General features: G+C 41.2%; 1 protein-coding gene across 10 annotated transcripts in view; it reads right to left on the bottom strand.

The window, feature by feature from the left end:
* The window catches only part of LOC145521081 (uncharacterized), a 489,520-nt gene that overhangs the window by 357,267 nt on the left and 111,804 nt on the right, over window positions 1-20,449 (bottom strand). Inside the window, exons 3-5 of one of the 10 annotated variants that reach the window (XM_081528984.1) lie at window positions 12,836-12,964; window positions 12,382-12,460; window positions 3,003-3,155 (exon numbers count right to left, since the gene is read on the bottom strand). The exons of 7 other annotated variants lie outside the window; for them this stretch is intronic. In XM_081528984.1, coding sequence (XP_081385110.1) covers window positions 3,003-3,155; window positions 12,382-12,460; window positions 12,836-12,861 — 258 coding nt within the window. In that variant the 5' untranslated portion in view covers window positions 12,862-12,964. Of the gene's footprint in view, window positions 1-761; window positions 2,145-3,002; window positions 3,156-3,677; window positions 3,714-12,381; window positions 12,461-12,835; window positions 12,965-20,449 lie in introns of those variants that run through there. 2 more of the 10 variants (XR_014065085.1, XR_014065092.1) reach the window with 2 other exon arrangements.

Raw genomic sequence — 20,449 nt, 5'->3', positions numbered from 1 at the left:
ATTGCTGAATGGACAATCATGTAGACATAACATGTTGATAAAATCCAAAGAATCAAATCAACCATGCCTCACAAAGGTTGATGGCCATAGAGAGATACTTACATCCACACCCAGCAATATACAGTTCTCCCCAGTGAGCCACATTCTTCACTCTTCAGTGTCATCGTAAAAATTGTCTTTTGCTGAAACTTCCTTCTCTTCCTCACCTGGCTAGTCCCTTCAGACACCACAGCCTCCGGAATGTCTTCTCTGATTGGGAGGTGCAGAGATCAAGTTCCCTGATACTTTCCTTGCTACTGTGCACCTTAAGCAAACACTCCTAAGGACTCAGGCAACTTGAATTCAAGTCTTGTCTTTGCTAATTTGCACATTTGTTAATTGTGTGGCCCTATGCAAGCTCTCCCAATTTTAGTTTCCTCCTATGTAAAATTGAGATAATGACAGTGTTTGCCTCATTGGCCTAATGTGAGAATTAAAGGAAGGATGCTTATAAAAATAGTAGAGAGAAGCCTGGCACAGAGCAACATTCGATAAAGATTAGCCCATGGATATTGAGTCAGATCTACTGTTTTTCCTTTAATACATTTAAGCTATTTATTTAAGCTAGGGCATTCTTGTTGATATTTTGCAAATGTTATGTTATATATTATTAATACATTTTCCAGGAGTTCATACAATCTAAATACGTAATCTAAATTCACTTGTTAAATTGTTGAAAATGATTTTATAATGAATGAGGCCAAATTAGTATTCAGGAGAAGTCCATCTTCAATTTTATTAAGAAAATGAGTGAGGTTTTGGGGCACAGAAAGCAAATTTTTCCCCACAGACATACATCAATTCTATAATCTAAGTTTCTTGGATCTAGCCATAAATAACTATACCCTTCATGAACAAAAAGAATGATAGCATTATTTCTAGAACCTTAAGTATATTTCAGTAGGGAAAAAAATGGTGAACATGATAAACTATGATTAATAACCATTGGAAGTTTTTTTTAAATTATGGACTACAAATGTTATTTCTCCTTCTCTGCTGTTTTGGTGTTTCTCACAGCCTGTTTGTTTGTTTTAAGATAAAAAGCAAGAAATAATGATAAAGGATAATTCAGAATTTTCTTGCTTGAAGAGCTTTAGTATCCAGGAATCTGAATATCTTCCTGAAAATGGCCAATAAAGTGCTGAGTCAGAAGACTTTAAAAGATAACAAATAAAAAATACAAACAAATCGTACTGAGATTATTAAATTCCAAGGACAAAGAGAAAAGCCAAAAATCTTCCAGGAAGAAAAAAAAATGGTTTACCTAAAAAACAAAAATCACTTTGCCATCAGATTTCATATCAATGATGAAGGACTAAAGGATAATAGAAAAATGCTTTCAAAAAGCTAAGAAAAAATTATCTTGATCCTAGAATTTCATAACTTGATAAAATATCAATCCAGTATGAGGGGGGAAAAGAATATTATTATGTACATAGTGATTTATAAAGTTTACTACCCAGGCATCTCTTTGGGAAAAAAAAACAAATGACAACAAAAGGAATCTAAAACAAAAGAAGAATTTTCACAAAGTATAACATGTTACAAGGAGATGAGATTAAAAGCCCACTAGCAATTATAAAGTCTAAATTATATTTGATAATGTGGCTGTGAGGCTCAGTATATTAATAGCTATCAGGAAATGTCATAAGAAATAGAAGAATAGTATTTTAAAAATGAGCAGATCAAGAAAATTTCAAATGATCTAGTCAAAATAAGCAAAGATGGAGAAGGAAGAGAAAAGTAAAAGTATGTTACCAGTCTTGTCATGTTCAGGGGGAGAAAGAAGCTATAGATCCAGATTAATTCTCAATGTTAGTTAAAGTATATAGATCTAGCTACGTTTATTAAAATGATAAGGATAGGTTGTTGTTATTTAGTTGCTAAGTCATGTCCAACTTTTCTGCAACCCCATAGACTGTAGCCCACCAGGCTCCTCTGTCCATGGGATTTCCCAGGCAAGAATACTGGAGCAGGTGGCCATTTCCTTCTCCAAAGGATCTTCCTGACCCAGGGATCGAACCTGCATTGGCTGATGGATTCTTTACTGCTGAGCCACAAGTGAAGCCAAGGGTAGGTAGCTTAGATTTAATGTGTGTTTTCAGCTAAGGATGTGAACATGGGAGGTTTGATTCAGTGGGGGTCATCACTGGATATCATACACCACAAGAAGATGCTATCAAAATAATAATACATGCTTTCTGACCCAGCAACTCTATTTCCACGAACTTAGCTACAGAATCCTTACACCTGGGCACAAAGATATGTGTATATTTAGCATTTGGAGCCCAATCCACATTTTCTTCTAAGGGGAATTGGTTTATAAAATGTATACTCCTCAGCATGGAATATTACATTACCATTAAGAAGACTGAAGTAGATTTTTTAACACAGACATGGAAAGCCATATTACATGAAAAATGTGCTGAAGATAATATGTATGATGTTGTCTCAGCTTAGGAAACTTAAAAACTCATTAGGTGTGTATTTTACACATTTAGGTTTATAATGCACAGAAAAGGTGTTGCAACCAAAAGTAGGGGAAATTCATAGCAAAGAAGGATATTTAAATTTTACTACATATAACTTTATATTCTGGATATTTTCTATAGTAACCATGTCTTACAAGCATATCTCAGAGATACTGCAGGTTCAGTTCCAGACCCCTGCAGTAAAGTAAATATCTCAGTTAAGTGAGTCACATGAATTTTAGGATTTCCTATCGCATATAAAAGCCATGTTTACACTATACTGTAGTGTATTAAGTGTCCAACAGCATAATATCTAAAAGAAAGAAGGTACATAACTCAACTAAAAATACTTTATTGCTAAAAAATGCTAACCATCCTCTGAGCCTTCAGGAAGTTGTCATAGCAACATCCAAGATCACTGATCACAGATTACTAGAGCAAATATAATAATAATTGAAAAGTCTGAAATATTGCAAGAATTACCAAACTTACCAAACAGGGACACAAGTAAGCAAATGCTGTTGGAAAAGTAGTGCCGATAGACTTGCTCAGCACAGGGTTGCCACAAACCTTCAATTTGTAAAAACTGCAGGATCTGAGAAGGGCAATGAAGAGAAGTGCAGTGAAGAAGGTGCACCAGGACTTCTGTAATTTTATAAACAAACAAAACAAGACGAATGAATATACAGTGCACTTTATGGATGCACAGAGAAGGCAATGGCACCCCACTCCAGTACTCTTGCCTGGAAAATCCCATGGATGGAGGAACCTGGTAGGCTACAGTCCATGGGGTCGCTAAGAGTCGGACACGGCTGAGCGACTTCACTTTCACTTTTCGCTTTCATGCACTGGAGAAGGAAATGGCAACCCACTCCAGTATTCTTGCCTGGAGAATCCTAGGGACGACGGAGCCTGGTGGGCTGCCGTCTATAGGGTCGCAAAGAGTCGGACACGACTGAAGCGACTTAGCAGTAGCAGTAGCAGTTATGGATGCAAAATATTGTTATTTTACAGTTTTAAAATTACAAAACCAGCCTGTTTTGGGGAGAGTGGAGAGATGGAATTTTATGTGACATTATCAGCATGCAGTAAAATTCAGCTGTAGGAAGGAAGGGAGAGATGAAAGAAAGAGGGAACGAAAGGGCAGGTAATGGAACTAGCAGGTACCTGAGATGGACAAATACCGCCTCACTCAAAACAAAATGGCCTCTTTCAAACCGTGACATGACCTAAATTTGTCTTAGGCTTATATTCTGTGAAATGCGGTATTTATCTCTGAATAGAGTAAGGGTCTCTTCAACTAAACCTTACATCTGGACACAACAGCTAAAAACTGCTAAAGGGAAAGGGAAGCAGATACAGACTGTCAGGGCAGCAATTATTTTACCTTTGGGAACTGAAACTATTTTTGCTCAAAAAGAAAGTTTGCAGAGACAGCATTTTCACATTTGGCTTCACAATGCTACACACAGAAATGTCTGGCTATGGAAAACATAGAACAAAGTGGATGCATATCAATTGTCCTAGAAAAACGACCCAAAGACAACAATAGCCAATCTGTTTATCAGTCTCTCTCTCCACATTTGTTGAATTTCTATTTTGTGACTAGATATAGAGGATAAAAAATTGGAAAGAACATCATCAGAGCCCTCAGAGAGCTGACAGAAGGGTGAAAGTCATCCTAGGTATTTAACTGTAGAACTATTTGGAAAGTTCTGTAACAGAAGTAAACAAAAGTACATTCTGACTTGCCTCTTTGGGGGCTAGGCAGTTTTGAGTGAGTTGCTTAATTTATTTATGCCTCAGTCTCCTCATTCATAAAATAGATATAATAATAATTGTACCATGTAACACTTTGTAACAGTCTTCCAGGGACTAAATGAGGATGTGTGTTAGTCTTTCAGTTGTGTACAACTATTTGCGACCCTATGGACTGTAGCCCACCAGGCTCTTTTGTCCATGGGATTCTCCAGGCAATAATACTGGAGTGGATTGCCATTTCCTTCTCCAGGGGATCTTCCCAACCCAGGGATCAAACTCAGGTCTCCTGCACTGCAGGCAGACTCTACCACTGAGCCACCAGGGAAGCTCCTAAATGAGGATAATACACAGAAATCCACACACAAAGTAAGTTGTCAGTAAAAGTTAGCTACTGTTATAGGGGGCGGGGGGAAGGGACAGGGTAAGTACTCTGGACTCAGGCTGCCTGAGTTTGAAATTTATTGTGGAAACCTACAAGTTATTATGTTGAGTCGGTTTTCTCATGCAAAATCAGTGGATGATAAAAGTACCTACGTCAGAGGCTTCTGTGCAGATTCAATGAGATCATCCATGAGAACTTAGATCAGAGATTGACATCTAAGAATTCCATTAAAGTTAGTGATTATCACTATCAAAATACTCTAAAAGAAAAAAGGAAATAACAAGAAACCCTTCTTCAGAATGACAGAGAATGTTCTGAAGAGGAGGTGGCAGCGGGAGGGCTGGTCTTGAATAATTAGCAGGAGTGCTCCAAGCAAGGAAGGTGAAGGAGGGACCAAGAAAACAGCATGAGCAAAGGCAGAGAGAATTTAATCACGACGATAATGAGAATAATACTCCTCATCCATCACATTCAGAGAAAACAGGTGAAAATGTCCTATTGGCTCTAGGAAATATGAACGGGCGTTCAGCTGAGAAATTATAAGCCAGAGAACTTCATCAGTGCATATGGGGTCATTGAGAACAACAGAGCAGAGTAAGGGTGTGTGGTGTGAGCAAACCGTAAATATCTCCCCTGGAAAAACAACATCAAAAGGTGGGAGGAACCAGCAAAGGAAGCCTAAGAAGAAAGCTTAGAGAGGCAAGAGCCGATGAAATAAAAGCGCCTGAGAAGGGAAAGAGTTTCAATAAGGAGTGGCTGGTCAACCGTGTCAAATGTTGCATAAATGTCAAGTAGGGTGACAAGGAAGAGTGGGGCCATTGAACTGGCCAGTTGGGAGGATACTGGTGAGAGAGCAGTTTTAATTGCACAGTGGTGGTGGAAGCCAGCCTGTAATGGGTTGAGGAATTAATGAGATGTGAAGACACTAAGTATTGACTAAATACAGACCTTTTTCAAGCAGTCCAGTGATTTAAAAAAAGAGAAACCAGTCTCATAGAAACTGGAAGGCATTAATTTTTAAATGTCCAAATAAGTAAAATTCACTTTTGTTAAAAAAAAAAAAAGTAAAAAGTAAACTTCCCAAGGTAGCCAGAAAACTACAGCGTAAAAATAACAAAGAAAAAGAGAACTCAATACTTTGCTAAATTGGGATTAGGGGATTAGAGTAAGAGTGGAGGTGGGGCAGAAAGTTGGAAAACACGGACAAGTTTAAACGACTAGGACATTAGGATTCCAAAGAACATGAAAGAGAGGAGAGTAAGAACAACCTTGGGGATATGTTGAAAGAGTAAGAGGCAAGCTTAAACCGTCCTTAAAGAAAGTAATCAAAACCAAAAAGGACTCCTCTCTAGCCCTGCTGCTGCTGCTGCTAAGTCGCTTCAGTCGTGTCCGACTCTGTGCGACCCCACAGACGGCAGCCCACCAGGCTCCCCCGTCCCTGGGATTCTCCAGGCAAGAATACTGGAGTGGGTTGCCATTGCCTCTCTAGCCCTAAAGAGTGCTAAATAGTCCTCAGTTCTCAGTCTGGTGTGTGCATGCATGCTTAGTGGCTCAGTAATGTCCAACTCTTTGTGACCCCATGGACTGCAGCCCGTCAAGCTCTTCTATCCATGGAATTTTCCAGGCAAGAATACTGGAGTGGGTTGCTATTTCCTACTCCAGAGTATCTTCCCGACCCAGGGATTGAAACCATGTTTCTTGCATCTTCTGTTTTGGCAGGCAATTCTTTACCTTTGTGCCACCTGGGCAAATGGCTAAAAATGAAGGCCCACGATGGCGGCCACAGAGATTTGTCTCTGACCAGAGTCAGGGTCCCCCTTAACTCCAGGTCCTGTCTCGGAATATTTGACATCTAAGGCAGTTTGCCATAAAGTAAACTTTTTTTGTCACAAATAAACATGAGAAATTTGAGAGAAATATAAGAAAAGACTTCCGGGCAATATGAATGATTGGATTTTGGAATAAAAGAGAATTTTGAATTTTTTTTTCTGGAATATCTAGAAAAATATGCCTTGAAATATTTCAGTCAGCTCTTGGATCACAGGCCAAATGTTTTTAGAAAATGTGATCAGTCGCTTTGCTCTGTGGTTCCCAGTTTCCACATCTGTAGAAGAAGGAAGATTAGATTAGTTTTAAGCCCCTCCAACTCTGAACATTATGAAATTTCATGATTCTCTCCTTTGCATTTCCTTCATTTTCACAGGAATACATGTTCCTAGCAAAAGGCTGATGCCCTATCTTCCTAACCATATTGTTAGCCCCAATTTTGTTTTGGTTTCCTTCTTTTGTCTAAAAGGAGTTAGAAAATGTGCTAAAAGATAAGACAGTTTTAGGACACCCTGGGTGAGGCCCGTTCTTATCCAACCACGAGGCTTTTATGTGGAAAACACCCCTTAACTAGGCTGAGCCCACTGGCTTGAAATAAACATTTTGAAACATTCAGTAAAGAAGAACTGGTTCTTACATGAAGAAATTTATGCCTACACCCCAGCGCAATAGTGAATTCCTTCCGAAAACATTTTGCTTGGTGTTATGTAAACATAATCTAAGTGGGTCCATCAAAGATAATTGCTAATATTCTCCTAACCTGTGACTTGGGGGAGAAAAAAAGGGGACGGGAACTATTAAAAGGGAACACAGAGGTAAGGGAGGAAGGACCAGTTTACATGCAACAACCAAATGTATCTTTTGTAACTCAGAGACTCTTGGAAATTATTTTTATACCTGGTTTCTATTTCTGTTTCTATTCTGGTTACTAAGTGGACAGATGATTTCTCAGTCTCTTTGAGTGCCTTTTTCTTTGTGTGTGTGAGTATGTGTGTCAGAATACACTTTGCATCTTGAAGTAAATGTGGACAAAACTCATATCTAAGTCAAGATAACACTTAAATTGTGAATACAGAATTTTCAAAGATGAGAACATTTTATTTTTAGTACCTTTTATTTTAGTCTATTCTCACCATACTCTATTTTGCTAATTTATTTCATAGAAAAAGAACTAAAAACTTGGTTTTTAATCAACCTCAAGGCAAAGAAGTAGAAGGTCTTATCTAAGAACACACAACTTGACAAATTATATGTCCGTGTTTATAGAATGACTGATACATAAATAGACCCCACAGGAGAACCAGTGTCTCCAACCAGAGGAGTGAGATGAATCTTGCAGGTGACAAAGGGTCTGGCAGGGTTTGCCATGATTCTGCTGCCCTTTATGTGCTTCCCAGGTAACTCAGTGGTAAAGAACCCGCCTAACAATGCAGGAGACATAAGAGACCTGGGTTCGATTCCTGGGTAGGGAAGATCCTCTGGAGGAGGGCATGGCAACCCACACCAGTATTCTTGCCTGGAGAATCTCATGGACAGAGGAGCCTGGTGGGATACAAGTCCACAGGGTCGCAGAGTCAGAGACAATGGAAGTGACTTAGCACGCACGCATGCAAGTATGTGAAAGTTGCTCAGTCATGTCCAACACTTTATGACCCCATGGAGCCACCAGGCAACTCCATCCATGGGATTTCTCAGGCAAGAATACTGGAATGGGTTTCCATTTCCTTCTACAGGTGTGCTGCCTTTTAAAGCACCTGAGATCCTCAGAGATCACCACAGTCCATGACTGAAGTTCTCTTGTCATCCTATCAGCCTGCATACTTTGAAGGAAAGGCTCCCAGCTATAAGACAGAGTCTTCCTCTGTAGAGCTGGCTCTTTTCAAACCATTTGAGCTACTCTGTCTGTGACTACCCTTTCAGAAACAGTCCATGTTTAACAAGCACTGAAAATAAACAAACAAAAAACCCACCAACCTGGAAGCGGATCATGCTCTAACACTAACCTGCAGAAGTTTAAACTCTGGCCAAGATTCTGGTGTTTTGCCTCTGACTTGTCAGGAGACCGTAAAACACCAGCAAAACCTCCTGGTGACTTAGTTTACCTTCTTGTGAAACATTTGCCCAGTCCTTAGGGCTGTAAAAGAAAATCTGCTCAGAGTGTTATAAACTTCCATATTTGCATAATCTTTTCTCTAGCATTTAAAGTTTGTTGAGCTAATCCAGATGGGGACACGCAGCAAAATCAGAATTCAAATGAACCCAGTAGAAACGAGTTACTATTATTGTGTTATGAATGAGGCTGTACCAAACTGAGTTATCTTAGTGAAGAAGAGCAGCCTGCACACCCCTCTGTGAGATGATACAGTTACTGGTGGGAGTTTTGGTTTGTTATTTCTGTTGAGTGACTCCTTAACAGAACACACGTGGGAGACCAACATAAGACAAAGCAGGTTTGGGCTATAATTTTTCTTATATTCTAATTAGGGGAAATAGTTTGAACCCAAAAGGATGCATTGAGTGCAAACAAAAACCTGGAGTAGGGCCCATTGGACGTGCATCTCAGGAGCTATCAATCTACAACCTTCAATCTGTAAATATGCAGGAGACTGAGCCAATAGGAAAAAAAAATAATTTTAAACATCTGTGGTATTCTTTCTGTTCCAGATTAATTACACTGCTTGTGTGCTGACGCTGACCAGAATTTTCAATCTTCTGATGTTACGCTAGGAACGCCACAAGTATTTTTCTATGTGTTTATCACTCATGTCTCATGAAACTTTATCTCTGCCACAGTCTGTCTTTTATCATATATTTTAGGTCCCAATTTTGTTCTTTGGCTCACCCGCCCTTGGCTTCATGGTTTTCCTTTAATACTAAGAAATAGGCAACTCTTTTTTCCCTACAGTATTTATTATAACTTTGAAGAAATATCTTGTTAATACACAGTCCCACACACATACACATCATTCAGTCAAAATGATGATATAAATGAAAATCTAAATATGCTGTTTAATCATTTGGAGAGGTTGATAATTATTTTCAATCAGCTAGGATTGCTCTGCCAGTTCAAAGAATTATTAATGAGAGCCAAATTCGTTAATAGATTATACACAACTCTTTTATGTGTGGGGGGTAAGATATTAGGAAGGTCGTTCTAGAAATTGCTATTCAGCCTTCATAGCTGTGAAGCCCATACACTGAGTCAGTCAAGAGTCCAACTGCTAAAATCTCCATCCTACAATCTATGAAGGTACATTTCCTGAGCTGAATCCTTGTAGCTTTAAATAGAGAAGAATCACAAAGGTTTATTTTTTTTCCCTAAAGTAGCCCAGTTTGGACATGAAAAATGGGCAAGTCCTTTGCAACATTAAACTGCCATAATCCCTATCTCCAAGTCCGGTCTGCCTTGAGAGTTTGTCTCCCTCCTCTTGCCCCTCCCCCACAACCAATTTCCCGTGCGCGTGACTTTTGTGACCCCAAGGTGACCAAAGAGCCCCTGTTTGGGAAACTCAAACTCCCTTCCTCATTCTAGCCCCAAGAGCCTCTCCTCAGGCCCTAGCCCGTCCCCTTGATCTTCTTTTCCTCTGTGCCAAACACTTGAGGTCTTGGCCAGAATTGGGTTTCTTTTTACCCTTGCTGCAATCTACTTAATTTCCTGGAGTTTTCTCTCTTCTGGCTGGGGCACAGTCTATGCAGCAGCTCACTTCCTTCCTCCTCCTAATGATAAGCCCACAGCCATTTTTGTTTTGTGGGTTTTACTGAGAATCACCAAGTAAAAAAAGAGAAAATAACCAGAGAACCTATGTGGAAGAGATGTGACAATACAAGAACTCTTAAATAATCACTTGGTTCAACAATAACCTCTTATTAATCACTTCCTACATGTTGAGCACTGCCCTCTAGAATCTAATAGTTATTGTTTGTGGGATGATTTCGGAAGCCCCATTGCCCACTTGCTTCCTTTGGCAAATAGCTGACGAACCTCTCTCTCAACAAGGAGGGCAAAATAAACAGTGGACAATGCTCACTCCTTGGGTAATTAGGTTTCTCTACCGTTCTTCAGGTAGATAGTATATGTGTCACTGACCTCCTACCCTATAGATATTAAGATCAGAATATAAATTAAATTAAAATATACACACATGATGCAATTCTAATAATATTAAAATTCTTTGGCATTGAGACTATTGTGAAAACTTCAGAATATCCTCTCATACCCATCCTCCTGTTCTCCTCCTACTGTTGTGTTTTGACCAATGAGGGTTTTTTTTCTAGAATCCAATTTTTTAGCATCTATCCAGTGATGGGATCATAAACTGGCTCTCTGAAAAGGACAAACAAACAAACAAGACGCCCTGATTCACACAGCATGTTTGCTGATTTCTGTGATGTAAATACTTCCACCAGCCAGCAGGCAAGAGCTCTTATAAGCCAGTTGGAGCCAGTTCTGAAATATCATTTATCCTTCCAGTCTTTTCTCTTATCACAACTTGTTCTGTGTCTCATCTCCCAAAGGCTGTTTTGGAATTGCCTCTCATTTGGATAAGCAATAAAATAAGTAAATACCAGCAGAATGTTAATGGCTGAATGAAAAAGGCTGGATTGGTAAACTCTGGAAATGGTGTCTGCCTTGTCAGGGGGTGCTCCTGGAAGAGGACCTCAACTCTATGGATGAAATCCACTCTCAGAAGCGGGAGGGGTCCCCAAGCTAAGGGTGCACTCTTTGGTGGCAGTGAAAGCAGGGACAAGGGAAACCCATACTGAATGCCAGGAAGTGTGCAAAGTAGCTGAGAGCACAAACTGAAGCTTGAATGCCAAGGTTTGTCATATTGGGCAAGTTACCTGACCTCTCTGTGCCCAAAGTTCTTCTTTCGTAAATTAGGACAGTCATATTGTATTTCAGGAATCGAGGCTAGCCTGTAGCGTAAAACATACCACTGTTTTATGTTCCATTAAGAAATTTTGAAATGCTACCAATTAAACTATGACATGCTATCAAAAGTAAGACACATCAAAATTTCACAGATGCTAAAATGTGAGAGAAAATATGTTTTAGAATCAATGAATTATGGTTGTACTCTTCTCATAGGGTTGCAAAGATTAAATGAGTTGATGATACATATAAAGTGCTTAGAACACAGCCTGACATCTTGTAGGTGCTGTGATTTTGCAATTATAGATTTTGCTAATATTGATCACTATTACCACAAAGAGATTAATGAAAATAAAAAAAGATGCAAAATATCTGATTCAAACATGAAAACTTCAAATTTCCTCATAGGACCAATTATGAACTAAAGTGGTTCCAAACCAGCAGTTTATAACATGGGCCTCAGGGATTGCAATAAAAAGAAGTAAAGATGGAGGTAAAGCTGAGATAAAGGCCAAGCAAGAGAAATTCTCAGTCACCTAATCTGAAACTCAAGGAAAGCAGCTCAGTTTTTATCAACTGAATGTACTGAGTTCAAGGTAAGTTTTCATTTTAATTGTGTGTTTGTGCTTAAATACACATACACATATAGGTTGTACCCAGCTTATAGAACACTTGCCCCCAGTAGACAGGGACACTGGCAGAGGCATAGGAATGGTCTTTCCCAGTATTAAGCTAATTCTCACTCAAATTCACAGATCCCTGATTCCAGCAAGTTTTCTCCCAGGTCAGCAGGCATGAACCCTTACCTCTTCTGCTCTCCAGCAGACCCACGGTCCCTTCTGACTGTGCCCTCTGCTAGACCATACCCATCACCCCTATACCACTTCTGTCTTGACTGGAGCTGTTTAAATGTTCAAGTCCAATAAGCAAGGACCGTGGCAAGAAATTTCAATACAATAGCAAAGTTTATACCCTAAATGTCTCTGTCGTGGTTTCCTTAGCAACAGCTCTTACTATTTAGGACTCACCTTGGCTACACACTGCTTTAGCAATCGCCTGTCAGACTGATTTCCAAAACAGCTCATAGACTTCTCAGAACCAAACATTCTAAGCAAGAGACGAAGGAGAAAACATAACACATTTTTGAACCAAGGTTTTAAAATCTCCTTAAAAGTCTTCATGGTCTCCCTTGAGATCCAGGTCAATGAAAAAAATATATATATGAAAAATAAATGGGGGGAAACAAAGACAATACAATAAACAACGGGTGCACTGTGATCCCAACTATATAACAAATGTATATACATAAGTAAAGTAATGCCTGAAGATGAAAATAGTTGTTTTGAGATATTGTAAAAGTAGATTAAAAAATAATTTTATATTTTTGTTTGGTTTTTTGTTTGATTTTTAAATTAAAAATGTCAAAACACACCTTATACATTCATTAAACAACTGTTTATTGCACAAGTAACTTGCATTTACCTTAGTTTGCTCCACCACACCTTCATCTTTTCTTTACTTCTCTCATGTCCTCAGATGTTTAAGTCCTTTTATATCTGTGCCTTAGGTGTCTATGGGCTTCCCTGGTAGCTCAGATGGTAAAGAATCTGTCTGCAATGCAGGAGACCCAGGTTCAATCCCTGGGTTGGGACGATCCCCTGGAGAAGGGAATAGTAATCCACTCTAGTATTCTTGCCTGGAGAATCCCATGGACAGAGGAGCCTGGCAGGCTATGGTCCATGGGGTCACACAGAGTTGGACATGACTGAGAAACTAACACTTTCACTTTCAAGCATATATACCTAAGAAATATATGCTTATATTTAGGTATATACGCTTGACCTATATATGATAGTAAACAACTGTCTGTTTTCCCTGTAAACCTTAGCAACTCCCCTCCTATGGACAGTATAATACTTGAGTTACAGAAAACAAGTTCAGCCAACATACCAGGTAAATTACAGAAAAGACTCTCATGCCTTCCCCCTCTAGAGTTGGTGTTCCCCAAGACAGTACAAAGAATATTTGAACTCCAAGGCCACTGCTTTTTTAAAAAAAAGGTTGGTATTCATTCAGGATAAGAACAGTGTTACCAATCAGGGTTCAATTAGAGAAGAAGAAGCGGTGTTGAATAGGGATTATTATCAGGACTAAACTTGACACAAGAATGGGATTGGTGGAAAAGGAAGTCTATGGGAGTTGCGTCTGTGATTGGCATTGGGTGTGAAGTTGCTGTGGACCTGTGCCAGCGGTCTGGAAGATGAGCTGGACAGGAAGGAGAGGAGAGCAAGGACAAACAAGAACCTAAGACCCATGAGGACAAATTGGAACTCACAGCTGTCTTTCATCACCCTCTTCTCAATGATGAGGTGATCTGCATGGTAAAGTCAACGCAATTTACTATGGGACTGCATATACCTCTGGCTCAGGACTCAGTCCATGGGGTCGCAAGAGTTGACATGACTTAGGGACTAAACCACCACCACCACCACTGTTAGCTTTGTGTGCTTCCCTCATAGCTCAGCCAGTAACGAATCTGCCTGCAATGCAGGAGACCTGGGTTCGATTCCTGGGTTGGGAAGATCCCCCGGAGGAGGGCATGGCAACCCACTCCAGTATTCTTGCCTGGAAAATCGCATGGACAGAGGAGCCTGGCAGGCTACAGTCCATGGAGTCACAAGAGTCAGATGTGATTTAGCAACTAAACCACCACCAGGATTCAGAGAAGCAGAGGTTGCCAGAGGAGCTGTGGCCTTGGGAGGGCCACAGGGTGAGTTAGCAGATCAGCATCGAAAGGCACAACCCACCATTGCGCCTGGAGTTCCACACCTAATTTCCATTGACAACCAACAGCTGTTGCTTCACTTTCGCCTTCTAAATCTTGTTTAAATGTATCTCATGCTCAGTATTAACCTGGACCCATACAGGGAATGAGACTATGGGAAACATTGTTCCAGTTTAGGGGACGGAAGGAAACCACACAGTAGACCTCTCCATTTCCTACCCTAGAAAGAGTCTGTAGAAACAACTGATACAATAATTCTAAATTTAGTTTAATCCTAGGCTTGGCACCCAATTTTGCAACCCCAGAATTTCTGAAAGATTTTCTTAAAGGACTCACACTTATGCCCAAATGTAGGGGGCTACAGAAGTCAACACAAAGAGAGATCCTTATAGAAAAGGGATAGAGATCAAGGATTCAAACTGGGAGATATTTGAAATTGTGCTAATGGTCATGTCTTCTATTGCATAAGGAGCAACCACAAGTAATGTACCAAGGAATTTTCCAAATGCGTTAATCCTCCCTGCTCCCCACCCACCCCTTGCCAGAATAACAACAACAACAACAACAAAAACCCCACAGAAAATCAAGGGGAGAAGGAGCAGGTTGCTCTTTGCATAAAGAAGCCATTTGAGTATTCATTATAAGAAGCAGCAGCCAAACATTTACAGAGTAACCTAGCTAGCTCCTCTCTCGGGCTAGACACTGTGCTGATACAGCGTCCTACACGGGTGTCTTAAGGGAGGATAGGGACAAAGGTCAAATTAGTTCTCAACATGTTTGAATAGAGAAGCTGCTAGGCAACAGCCTCGCACCTAAGCAAAATGCTGGCCATTGGCCCTGAGCCTGGGCTTGGCCAAGGGCAGGTGTGGGCAACTGACACCAAAAGCCCTCTCTCAGAGATAAGACAGCCCCTGCAGAAGCCCCACCACCAGAGTGTACCTGAGATCTTTAGACTGGAAATTACGTGCAGATAATCCACCACAAATTTAGAGCACTCAACTACCAGCATCATCATCCTCACTGTCACCATCATTGTCATGACTACTGCAATAGCAGGACTTTTGTCCTTCTACAGAGACATGGAGTCCAGCCAGATATCTCTGAGGGCTACAACAACTGCAGGTCATAGACCTCTGCATGGTTGAGTGACTGGCTGAGGGCCAGAAAATACTCCCCTGTTGTCTCTCCCACCTGGTAGAATAAGAACACTGGGCTGCACTGGTCAAGACCACTGCTGTGTCTCTTCCCCTTTCAAAAGGTAGGCTGAACATCATTATTTTGGAAACAGTGACATTTTTTACATTAGTGAGTTGGGTTGGGTTTTGTTTTGTTGAGGTTGTTTCCTGTATAATGATTATTCACATACACTTGATTAGCCACCTGTCAAATGAAAACGCAAGGGCCTCCCATCAGGAATTTTGAGGATTTATTTTCTCCACCACAGAAGCATCAGGAGATCCTGTTAGAACCAGCTGGATCGCCGGAGCTGATTGCATGCTCACCGTTGCCTCACAGTCCTTTTCCCCACGCCTAAGAGTCCAAGCAGGCACCTGGGACCTGACGCCACTGCTGGATACTTACATCGAAGTTAAGAAAAGGCTTCATCTCTTTCTTATTTGGATACAGTGTCATAATAACATCTATCCTATTAACCTCAATTGGGTTTATTTGACTATCTACTTTTATTCAAAAACAGCTAGTCAGAAGCTTGACCTGCTATGGATCACACACTACCCTATAAAAGTTAATTGGTCTTTGCCTTGGTGCCATCTTTTGAGAAACCTCGAGCCACGGGAGTGAAGTGGAGGAAGAAGTGAAGAAAGATGAGGAAGAAGTCCAGGTAAACTTGTACATCCACGGAAGCCAGCAACCAGGGCTAAGTCACCTCAGTCGTGTCCGACTCTGTGCGACCCCATAGATGGCAGCTCAGCAGGCTCCGCCGTCCCTGGGATACTGGTACAAATTGTTGGACTGCATGCCTACTGTTTAGAACTTGACTCAACGAATCTGGAACATCTATGGCCATTCTAATCGCCTTGACCACTTTCGACACCCACCTTGCTCATATCAAAGCCATCCAAATGTAATATATATCAACATTAAAAAATCTGCTATATGCCAGGAACTGTGCTACACACATTATGTCTATTATCTCTTTTAATCCTCATACCACTCCAATGTGTAAGTATTACTGGCATTAGACCTGCTTCATGCATGAAAAATATAAGATGTAGAGGTAAAGCAAATATTTAAGCCCATCCAATGGTAAGTGATACAGATGAGATTTTAACTACAATTCTGATTCTAGAATCTGAGCTCTTTGTAACCCAGCTATGCTAGTGGTAAACTAGTGACCCTTAACTTTTAGGGGGTTATGGGTCACTCTGAGAATCTGGTTAAAGTTATGGAAACGCTCCTTAGAAAAATCCCCACCACCACACACACTTTCACCACTTACGATTCCAGAGGTTCTGTCAACCTCCTTGAAGACCATCTAGAGTTTCCTTGGGGTTCATAAGCCCAAAATTATGGAACTCCAATATAAAAATTTCCTTAAGGATCGATGTATGGGAACTTGATGTTGTCTAAGTAAGGAGCTGTGCGGTGCAAAGGAAAATGTTACATAAACGTGAAGAAAGAGGGACGTGGATCCTTGAATGCCAGGATGACCTACCAACGCCAGAGGAGGAGTTCAGGAGCCCTACCTTAAGGATGGCTGTGTTAGACTCTTCCAGTTACTCAAAAGAAATGAGGAAGGGGTTGTTGTTGTAAGGATATACAATGGAGAAAGAACCTCTCAAAAATAAGAATAGGAACTGTGTTCAGGCTAGACCTGAGCATGAAATTGGACCAGAAGGTTGTGCAGGTCCGAGGCAGCCTTCCAGTCCACAGCAGCTTGACCCCCATGGTCTTTCTCTCCTTGCCCACTCTGTTCTCTTTTTCTGACCTGCTTACTCTTTACTCCACATCATCTATGGCATCCCTCAGGGACTTCTCCATGTAAGTGAAAGTGTTAGTCACTCAGTCGAGTCCAACTCTTTGCGACCCCATGGACTGTAGCCCGCCAGGCTCCTCTGTCCATGGAATTCTCCAGGCAAGAATACTAGAGAGGGGGGCTATTCCCTCCTCCAGGGGTTCTTCCCCACTCAGGGATCAAACCCGAGTCTCCTGCATTACAGGCAGATTCTCTACCATCTGAGCCACAAGGGAAGCCCACGTGCAAGTATAACCTCTTAATTTTTGCAAACGCCATTTTCTGCCTCCTCATCACTTCAGGCTGCCATGACCCCTCATGGTTATAACCTCACCTCAGAGATTCTCTCCTGTGTGTTTTCAGTTAGTTTCCAGCACTGGACTGAATGGGGTTAGGTGCCCCATTCTTGCAGTACTTCCCAGTTAAAGAGCCTGATGGCAGCTAACGTTTTTTGCACAAGGTCACTGCAGGTTTTTAACCAGCCTACAGTTTGACTGTACTTGTGACAGATGCCACCCAATCCAAACAGTTGCAGTTGGTGGCACAGAGGGTAAGGGGTGCCTCTATGGGAACGAATGTGCCCTGACCCAGGCAGGCTCTCCTAAAAGATGTGGTTGGACAATTTTCTGGAGAAAGGTATCTAGTCCAGACCCTTGGGATAGGCTGGTTCTGGGAGACACCTTGAACTTCCCACACTTTGAACTAAGTCCTCCTACTATTGGGTCCTTCACACCTTTAGGTGGCTGTGTGTTCAGATAGGGATTAATGGCAACAGGAGTCCTCACTACCAATGAAAGGCAGGAGCTGGAGGAAGCCTCTGGACCTGAGAGCAGCCAGGCATGCTTCTCAGTTGCATGCCATCCAGGAGAACTGTGCCAAGAGATTTTTGTGCCAAGCTTTAGGACACGCAATACTTCCCAGTATATCTCACTGGTTGCTCACTGAGCTTTTTAAGGAGGAAGTAGCTTAAAGGGCACCATGACACAGACAGTACAATAGAGTTACAGAGTTAGAATATTAAACATCACCTATTCTACCTGCCTATCTGTGGAGAGGGACGTGAGCCTGGGAAGGGCTAAATGCTGAAAGAAAAGCACTTGGTGAGCTGGCGGTGGGGCCCCAATTTCTAGTCCACTTTTCCCTTGATTATTCCTGGATTGTGAGCCACAATCCTCTTCATCCTCTTGCTGCCACTGAGTGCTACCATTCTGCAGCATACCAAAAAAACAGAAAAGCCTATAAAACAATATCTTACAGTATAAAGATTCAATCCCAATTTGCCTATATCTATAGGGTGTCTCTAGCTGCAGATGGATGATTTATCAGAAGTAATCCTGGACTAGAAGACTCACTGTGTCACTCTCAGACTTGTGAGTTAACCTCTGTTTCTTCTTCTGAGAAATTGCGATGCATTATGCACTCGTCATTTATCTAACAAACATTAACAATGTCTGCTACATTCCAAACCCTGAGAGTAAAATGATATTGAACAATTGTCTTGTTTCTCAAAGAGCTTTTACACTCTGGTAGAAGGAAATCACAACCCATCCCAATATTCTTGCCTGGAAAAATCCCATGGGCAGAGGAGCCTGGTGGGCTCCACGGGGTCCATGGGGTCACAAGAGTCAGACATGAGTTAGCACTACCAGGGGAGTGTAAGAGACCTTACACCCAAGTGATACGGAAGTGAATGAGGAAGAGGGTCAGGAAAAGCTTGCAGATGGGCACTTGAAATTCAAAGGCGCAAGTGGAAGAGGAGTTAGCCAAGCAAGGACAAGAGCTGGGCAGGCAGATGAGGGAGGGTACTGCCCATCTGGGGAAGACATGCAGTATGACTGCAGCACAGAATTCAAGGGGAAGACATGGTAGGAACAGCAAGAGATGAGGCTGGCCAGTAAGCAGGGTCCTGGTGTCAACTTCACATACCATCCTCTCGGTTCACCTACAGGCCATAAGTTATACAGCTAGGCTTTTATTTTAGAAAATCATTGTAATGGCTACAGGAGAACCAAAAGCCAAGACGGGAAGCATGCAAATAAGTTAGAAGCCTACACTGTAATTTAAGAGTGATGGTAGTCTTCTGACTTATGGCAGTGACTATGGGACCAAAGACATACTCTAGACATTTTTGGGCATACTCTAGACATTTTTAAAAGTTATCATTCAAAGAGCTCGGACCATGACTGTAGGCCATGTGGAGTGTGGGATGTGAATGGAGAGTGAGGAACAGAGGCTGCATCTGCAGTGCTCCTGACTTGGGTGGGGAACAGGCACTAGTGGGTTGGGTTTGGGACACTTGAGTAAAGTTCTGGTGAAACAGCCAAGCATAAAGTTTCTGTAGAAAACTGGACAGTAGATCCAGAGTTCAACAGAGAGTTTGGCTGGGAATATAACCATCAGCATATATAGGTAAGTGGTATTCAAAACAGAATATATTTATAGCTTTCCTACATAAAAACTTCATTTCCTATAGAAAAAAATATATAAGAAACTACTTCCTCCTCTTCCTACCTCCCTTTCTGTACCTTGTATCTCTCCAGAGCCTGTGTTTGCTGTCTGATTTCCAGCATGTTCATATCCAAATCAATCTGAACTAATTTTGCAAGTAAAATGTTTTGAGAGCTCACCCTAAGTGCTTTCCTGAACTCTAAACATTTAACATCTGCTTGGTTGGACTCAATGCCTAATCCTGTAAGTCTACTTAAATCCACCGATTTGACTTGTCATAATTTATCATTTCAAAATCTATATTATTTATTGCTCTTGATTACGTTATCACAGGTGTTCTGTACTATTGGTGTTTCCTTCCACTTTTCTTATATTCTCTTGTGAAATCAACATATCTATTTTACCAGGAGGTCATTTCTACTCTTTTTTTTCTATCTTTCGCAAACTTTTTCCTAAATTCATTCCTAGTGCCAGTGTGCATTTTTAAGGTGATAAACTCAGGAAGTTTATCTTCCAGACTTGCAGATTTTCAGGGCATTTACATTTCAGAGACCTACTTTCTACGAGCAGATATTTTTACAAGGTGTTTCTAACTAATCATCTCTTCTTTATTCTCAGGTGCTAAATCAGTTTTCCATAGGCAGGCATGAGCTTTTCTATCCTTAGAGCTTGTCCCTGGCCCCACCACACTCCTTCTGGACACACTCTTTCCTGCAGTGTATTGTCCTTTCTCTTCCTCCTTTCATACCCAACAAGGGGCAGTGAAGAGTACAGCCTCACCCTGCAACCTTTGGCCGGAGCCATCTATTGCTTTCAGCCTCACTACCCACCCCTTTCAACCTCAGGCCTGGATAACAGCAGATAACAAAGGGGGAGTTGGTGGCTGCCG

The sequence above is a fragment of the Giraffa tippelskirchi genome, chromosome 9 (genome assembly GCF_054371585.1).
Source record: "Giraffa tippelskirchi isolate mGirTip1 chromosome 9, T2T-mGirTip1v1.2.pri, whole genome shotgun sequence".
In the NCBI taxonomy this organism is placed as follows: domain Eukaryota; kingdom Metazoa; phylum Chordata; class Mammalia; order Artiodactyla; family Giraffidae; genus Giraffa; species Giraffa tippelskirchi.
This window is presented reverse-complemented; position numbering and strand designations above follow the sequence as displayed.